Source organism: Anopheles cruzii, chromosome 2 (assembly GCF_943734635.1).
Source record: "Anopheles cruzii chromosome 2, idAnoCruzAS_RS32_06, whole genome shotgun sequence".
NCBI lineage: Eukaryota > Metazoa > Arthropoda > Insecta > Diptera > Culicidae > Anopheles > Anopheles cruzii.
Window position 1 is genome coordinate 24,290,264 of NC_069144.1, and position 7,652 is coordinate 24,297,915.

General features: G+C 50.0%; 3 protein-coding genes across 3 annotated transcripts in view; 1 reads left to right on the forward strand and 2 right to left on the reverse strand.

The window, feature by feature from the left end:
* The window catches only part of LOC128269048 (protein 4.1 homolog), a 42,487-nt gene extending 39,658 nt beyond the window's left edge, over positions 1-2,829 (reverse strand). Inside the window, exon 1 of the mRNA XM_053006394.1 lies at positions 2,724-2,829. The gene's annotated coding sequence lies outside the window, so the exon portion shown is untranslated. The remainder of the gene's footprint in view (positions 1-2,723) is intronic.
* Positions 2,830-4,130: 1,301 nt separating this feature from the next.
* On the forward strand, positions 4,131-5,436 carry LOC128277181 (peptidyl-prolyl cis-trans isomerase Fkbp12). The gene is made up of 2 exons (XM_053015626.1): positions 4,131-4,197; positions 4,304-5,436. Exon 2 carries the CDS (start codon positions 4,387-4,389, stop codon positions 4,711-4,713), a length of 327 nt encoding a protein of 108 aa, XP_052871586.1. The 5' UTR covers positions 4,131-4,197; positions 4,304-4,386; the 3' UTR covers positions 4,714-5,436.
* An 88-nt stretch (positions 5,437-5,524) lies between these two features.
* The window catches only part of LOC128278725 (protein EFR3 homolog cmp44E-like), a 3,379-nt gene continuing 1,251 nt past the window's right edge, over positions 5,525-7,652 (reverse strand). The window contains exons 2-4 of the mRNA XM_053017454.1: positions 6,964-7,650; positions 6,216-6,589; positions 5,525-6,137 (exon numbers count right to left, since the gene is read on the reverse strand). Coding sequence (XP_052873414.1) covers positions 5,695-6,137; positions 6,216-6,589; positions 6,964-7,650 — 1,504 coding nt within the window. The 3' untranslated portion in view covers positions 5,525-5,694. The remainder of the gene's footprint in view (positions 6,138-6,215; positions 6,590-6,963; positions 7,651-7,652) is intronic.

Genomic DNA, 7,652 nt, shown 5'->3' on the forward strand with positions numbered 1-7,652 from the left:
ACACACATTTGCACCATTCGGCACCTGTGTGTTCGGAGGGACTGGTACAGAGTATGGCTTCCGCTTTCGACCAGAGCAACGGGTTGTCGGTCGAGAGAGTCGGAACCACAAAGAGCACAGCAGCACCGGCACCGACAGTTGGGTTTTAAAGACATAAATTGTACACTTTACACTCAACTGCACCAATATCGTCCGACCACCGGTCGGACCATGAGGAAAAACTCATCGTTGCGCATCGGGTTGGTCGTCGCTCCAACCCCGCGACGCCACGGATGTATCTGTGCTGCTAAAGTTTATCTATGCTCAGGGGGCACCAAAGTGTGATGGAATACGGTCCCAACAGGAGAAAATCGGTGAAGATACCCCCCCAGGCCAGGATAGTACATGTTCACACATACACGTAGAGCGAATGTCGTTTTTGGAAGGAATGCGATTCTTCAAAGGCGCGCGAGCGCAAAAACGAAAATCCATTGGGTCAGAGGTCACTTCAGCTTCGGACGGTGATCTCACCTAAAAGGGTCTCCCCGGGCCGTGTGGCCAAGAGCAGTGATTGGTTGGGTTTGGGCAAATGGAAACGGGACTGTGTAAAGTGGATTGGCAAACGAGAGAAACCGAGTGACATAAATTTTAACTAAACCAATCCAATCGCCGATTGAAAACCAATTAATCGGATTGGATCGGCTCCCGACCGAACACCGGACCGTCGGACAGACCGATGGACAGTTACATGAAAGCATTACAATTGGCTTTCGGAGCGTCGTGGTATGCTCCTTTTCGGTATCCATTCTTTTCGACGACCAACGACTTTAATTTGCTGATGGCCCGCTGGAGAAGAGCAGCAACTTATGGTGTGCTTACACATTTAACCATTTCCGTTCGATGTGGAATCTAACCCTTCAAGTCACCATATCATCGCCATGACCCATTAACAAGGCTCCACTCTCTGTGGGGTGCATGTTGCAGCGCCAAGCTGTGCTGCAGTTTGGGCGCGTAAACAACATAAGCTCCGTGTGTGTGTGTGTCTCTTTCAGACACTCACAAGCGGAATGATATACACTCCATCTCATCCCTTCTCGCTCTCTTGAGTCAGAACGAGTTTCCCAGCAGATCCACGTCCGTTCGCCGTTCACGATAAACCATCGTCGCGCGGCCTCCTTCGACACCAAGGCATTCTTGACCAAGCGCGACTCGCCACTTACAAACACACACTTTCATGTAGGGCTGATTACTGGCCGGTGGTGGTGGTCGTGCTCAAACCGGATACTGTTACTTGTGTCCGCAAGGTAGGCGTGGAGCAGTGTGCGCCACATAATACATTACTTCGAGAGGGACATAAAAATTGATCCAAGAAGCCAAGGGGAGTCCATCTAAAGCACACACAGAGAAAAATAACACAACAGTGACCGAACAGGGCGGCGAAAGGCACCTTCAAGCACCCGTGTGTGTGTGTGTGTGTGTGTGGGCCAAATCCACCCACCCAAAAGTTCTTCCAAATAAGCCGAGACCTCGAGCGAACGCGTTAGGGACGTTTTGGCCACCCTGCACCACCAACCACCCGTTCCTTTCTTACTTTCCCTACATGTCTTTATACTTCTTTTTCGGTAAAAACCAGTTATTTTTTCGTTACTTTTCGACATTTATCTTCGGGCAGTTTTGTTTAACTCTCTCTCTCTCTGTTCTCGATCCCCATCTTCGTCGGGCCGCGTGCATAAATAAACGGAAACGGGGGGAACCGCAGGGAGCACCGTTGGGCTTTCGTTCCATGAATTTTTCGGACACTCGGTTTGGCCTCCCCACAGACCACCCTCCTCCTCGTTCGGCTACGTGACGGGGTAGTGTGCGTGTGTGCGTGTTTCGCTTGCGCTTTGCCTCCTCCTTCGCCGCTTCACTTGATATTCCACTTCGCCGCCGCCCCGTTCGTCGGGCTCTCTCCATTTTGTTGGGATTTCAGTCTCCACAAACAAATTCTTAGCTCAACATCTTCGTGTTCCACTAACGTCCGTGTTCTGTTCTTCGTTTTCTTCGTTCCAATGCGGTACAATTTGGGCCGGACAGAAAGCCAGCAATAGGAAGAAGCAAACCAAATGGATACAGTTAAATATTGTGGACATAGCATAGGTTTTAAGGGCGGTTTTGTGGTGTTACAGAACCCTAATTCGGCGATGTCGCTCAATTAATTTAAATCTTTCACATATCGAAGGAGGTGTAGAATGGAAGAAGTCGTCGGTCGACTACTCAGTTACCTTCGCCGGAGCCTTTGGGGTTCGTATTTCAATTGTTCACCAACTAATCGCAGTAGCCCGAGCATCGAAGATCGATCGAGATACAAAATTGTTAGTAACCTTCCCTGAGCTGGGTTTGGCTTTTATTTTTACTATAAGACTATTTACGCCAAGAAATGCAAATATTTACTGAAAAGCAATGCAAACGAAGACACCGTAACTGCAAACAATAACCAGTGTACATCAATCAGGAACACGGCGTAGAAGAAAAACAAACTGCCGCTGATTCGCCACCCATCAAGGACGAAATCGGATACGGCAATGTTGTCATCGCTCTGTGCATTTTCGCTCCCCACACACACACACACACACAGACGCGCAGCACCGGCACCAAACACTAGTAAAGCGCGCGGGCGCGTTTCGCATCGCCCCGTGCCGTAAATAAATCGCGGACATGTTGGGTTTTCTTTTCCCGTTTTTCCCGATTTCTGTTCGGCTTACCTTTTGGCTGGTAATAATCTGACGTTTTCCTTTCGTTGCCGGTGGATTGAAAGACACGCAACAGCTTCACTTCGTTCTCCTGCTGTATTCTCTCTCCCTCTCTCTCAACTGATGATTGCGGAAAAATGGTTTTCCCGACCGTTTCTCGCTGCTGAATCACCTCAGCTCACGCACACAGACACAGGCAACGCTCAACATGAAGCGAAGCACAACAATGAATAACAGACAGAGAGAGAAGCGCACTTCGGTTTGCACGTTACTCTTTCGTGTTTAGCTTTTCTCCTTCTCTGTCGCACTCACACACACACACTGGCGTTAACAATACAATTGCGTTACTGTAGAAAGGGGAAAATGAAACTCAAAATATTGCCTCGATTGCCTTCTCTCTCTCTTTCTCGTTCGGTCACTCTGATCAAACTTTTTTTGGTTGTAGCAAACGTGACTTCGCTGTGCACACGTACACTGTTTGTGCCACACATACGAAGAACGAGACGCACAAACAGAGGTCCCCAAAGAAAAAATATGACCTGAAACACCTTTTAAGCCACGAACCCTCCCTCCGCGAAATGGCTTCCTTGGCCTTTCACTCACTCACGTACGCACTCTCTCGCTCTCACTTGCGTTCCGCTTATCGGCTGTTCGGCGATAATTTTGGGCGGCATAAAACAAACGCAGGCACAATAATACAGTAAAAAAAGGAAACCCACCAATTGCGTTGCAAACACAAAACCGACGGGCATCCAACGCCAATGCGGCACACTAGGAATCTGCACGACCCCCTTCGAACGGAAACAATACGTTACACACACACGAGCATGAGACGCCGGAAAAACAGTGATAATTAATCATACGTTTGACTACGTACTTACTGTATTTGTACGTCGAAAGTTAATAAGAGCCCGAACGCAACGCAAAACGCAACCGTCCGACGCAAAAGTTGGAAGTTTTGAATTTTTTTGAATGAATCCAATCTAAGCGCATTTGGACCTAACTTTGAGCCTTTGAACCCGACTTTCAAACAAGACTTTCGAACCGCTCTCTGCTTTTCTCTCTCGTTTCTCTCGTCATTTCTGAAGCCGAACATTTCCGAACAATTTTCATCGATTCACCATTGTGTTTATCGATCAAATAAACACGAAGCGTAAAAACTCGATTTAACATTAGTCTATAATGTTCCATGGTCAATTTTATTAGCAATCATGGTCAATTACCACAGTAGCAGTCAAATCTTTGCCTCTAGACCGGCTTTTACTCACTGTTTTGGATTGAAATCTCACTCTTCTCACTTTACCTGAATTTACGGAACATTTTAAATTTTTCATCGATTCGCCAGGGTAGCCGTTGTTGCGTTGGTCGATAAATCGACGTAGCAAATCGACGCAGCAAATCGACGAAGCCAATCGACGAACGGGCCAAAGAAGAACGAAGTGAAGAAGAAGAAACACTGTCCGGCATTTTCTTTTCTACCACACGGGTAAAATCTTTCCGTCCAATCCTTTTCCGTTCAATCTTTTCCCGCTCGCTTTTTCTCTCCGGCCGCGTCCGATTTCTAACCGTTGCGTTCGGTTTTTCCCTTCCAGAAGTGCAAACTTTGTGGTGTGACCGACGACCTCTGCTTTTGACCTACATTTTACTGCCGGCTCATCGTCGCATCACTGAGAAAATGGGAGTCCAGATCATTCCGATTGAAAACGGTGACCAAACCACCTTCCCGAAACCCGGCCAAACGGCCGTCGTGCACTACACCGGGACGCTCGACGATGGATCTGTGTTTGATTCCTCGCGCAACCGGGGCAAGCCGTTCAAGTTCGCTGTCGGCAAGGGCGAGGTGATCCGCGGCTGGGACGAAGGGGTCGCCCAGATGTCTGTGGGGCAGCGCGCGAAGCTTGTTTGCTCGCCGGATTACGCCTACGGAAGCCGTGGCCACCCGGGTGTCATCCCGCCGAACGCTCGGCTGACCTTCGACGTGGAGCTGCTAAAGGTAGAGTAGAGAGGCCGTACGATAATCAACAGCGCGACCACAGACCCGACCGGCACCAGAGTAAGCGCAACATCCTACCTAACACGTAACAAGCAATCTAACTGGACCGTGAAGCGAAAGCAGTCGAGGGCAGAGCGGGAAGGAATCGTAGAACGAGAAAGAAGAAACATTCTTATCACTAACATTGACCCCTCTGCGAACAGAAGCCCACCCGGCTGCTAGCTCCAGTTCCGAAACACATCACGAACCTTCACATCTTTTCCTCGCGCAGGTCATGCGTTTGTAATCCGTAGCGCCATCCAGGGATTCTTCTCCATTGCATTTCCATTTCTTCGATTCCAAGCCTAGCGTGAATGCATTTAAATATTATCGGATCTTGTCGGAGGTTAGTGAAAGTACAAGTAGAAATAGCCAGGGGAGAGAGGTAGCGAGAAGAGAGATGCGGGACTGGCCCTTTTCCAGCAAACGACCATCGACATGAAAACCTAGTTCAGAGCACAGCCAAAACGTAACCATCCTTGTCTGCATCCTTCCCAAGGCACTTCTTGCCGAACCCTCCGAAACCGAAGTTATTTCGTAAGCAAATTGTAAAACCGCTCAATTCGGTTCCTTGGCCCTTGTGGCGCACGACCTCACACTCTGGTTTGCACCTCCTACTGTCGGTCATCTAAACTAAATGAAATGAATGAAACGGAAATAAAAAGCATTAACTCTCTAAACCAAAACCTAAAACCAGAATCAAACGGTGTCCCTGTTTGTCCATTTCGAAAGAAACACTAGTAAGGTGGTGACACATCTTGAACGATAATCTTGCCCAATGTTGCAATTGATATCTTATCAGCAGTTTATTAAATTATTCATTAGCACGCACCAGATAACAGACGGAACTCTCGTGGTCATAATAAATACAAGATGCGATGTTTGCCTACACCTCTCCCAAGCGAACTGGAATTCAAATAACAAAAAAACGTAAAGTCCTGCAACTGCTCCCTAATAGAAGAACAGCTCCGGGAAGTTATTCTCGTAGATCGGTCGCTGGCCACCGATACCCATCTGTTTACCGGCCCCATCCAGCAGCGGTCCGTTCAACCCACCGTTGCCGGCCAGCAGTGATCCGGCCTGGATGCCGCACGAGATCTGCCGCTCGACGGACAGTGCCGTGAAGATTTCGTTCAGCTTGTTCTGGATGACGTCGTGCTTCGGTTCCGTCCGGCGCACCAAATCCTCGAACGCCGTCTCGCGGAAGGCGCGCCCGATCTGCATCTGCTTCTCGCGAGCCTCCCGCTTGGTGGCTTCCGTCGGTTCCGCCAGCACCCGCTTCATCGACTCGAAGTTGTACTCCGAGGCGAGCGATCGCTTCTGGACGCCGGGCGAGCTGCTAACGCTTTCGATTTCGTTGTAGCTCGAATCGACCACACTGTTCCGGACCGCACCTGCGCGGGGATTGAAAGAACATGCAATCAGTTTGGGGAAGTGCACAAATTGTAACACGCCACGCGAGCGGCACTTACTGTGCGTATCGACCCAAGAGTGTCGATGCGTCAGGAGGTCCGTTTGGTTCAGCCCGTACGGTGTACCCGTCTGAACGCGATTGTTTTCCAGTCCCGCCTGCTGGAGACACTCGGCCACGGCCAGCTTGTCGATCAGCAGGTGCGGCTGGTTGGTGTTGAGCGGCCCCGGTGCAGCCTTCTCGTTGTCCATCAGCGGTGGCAACAGATAGGTGGCCTCTTCGCACCGTGCTTCGATGAGCTTCTCCGCGTATTCGACCAGCGTACCGATGACCGTACAGCGCCCGAGCAGGATGAGCAGCGAAATGGCAATGCTGTGCAGATTGCAACGATGCTTCGGCGACAGTTCCACCTCCGTGACGGCCACTTGCTGCAGGCTGCAAGGATGGGGAAGAGCGTAATTGATTTACGTACGCTCCGGTGGCTTTCGATCGATTCCGAATGGCACAAGCGCGGACCCATTAGCGTGCCAATGTGGGTTATTATTGATTAGTTTTCAACTATTTTTAGGCACTTCTGGCCAGGTGAGAGGGCGATAGAATCGTTTCATCTCGTGATGTGCCATTTCAATGCCATCGCAAACATTAAGTTGAATGTGTTATCATGAAAAATATTGTTCGAATAATGGTGTTTTTCCATAAATAAGGCAAATAATTTAAACATTATCTGAATTGGAAAGAATTAAAATTTGACTGACGGCGGTGGAGAGAGTGAGCAGTTCCGGGAAATAAGTTTTGTCCCCCTTACGTACCCGAGAATGAACAGCAAAATCTCCTGCACCGTCTCGCCACAAGCCATCTCGACGATCACGAGGGCGATCGTGTTGTAGGACGATTTCAGCACCTCGAGATGGTTCTCCTGCGACATGCTCTCGATGATCGCCTGCAGAATGTTCGAGCCGTACTTGTGCGTGAACAGAATGTCCGACCGGGACGGTTGCTCGATCGTGAGCGTCGGATAGATGCTCACGCCGATCACATTCAGCAGATGCTGGTTCTGGTGGCGATCGAGCAGCTGCTGGAAGATTTGCATTACGATGATCCGGATCGGTATGGAGGCAGCCCGGGCCATCTTGAGTAGCGGCTGCAGGAACGACACGGGGAACGCCTTCTCGAACGACACCGTCCGGTACTGGGTGCCGACCTTGAGCAAGCTTTTCAGCAGAATGTTCTGCAGCAGCTGATCGCCGCGGCTCTTGTTCGACGGATCGGGCACGGTGTTCATGATGAACAGCATGATTTCGATCTTCTGATAATCCGGATGGTGGTTGGCGAACTCACCGAGCGCATTGATCAGCGCCTCCTGGTACTGCGTCTCTTCCGAGGCCGACTCGTGCTGCGTGCTGACGCTCGTCTTCAGGTGCATCAGCAGATTGTTGATGATGTCGAGTGCCGACGGACCGACGCTCTCGCCCGCCGCGATGGCAATAATCTTCGAGAG

What these genes read in the sequence shown, in the direction of transcription:
- LOC128277181 (XM_053015626.1), top strand. Translation starts at nt 4,387, where the DNA reads ATGGGAGTCCAGATCATTCCGATTGAAAACGGTGACCAAACCACCTTC.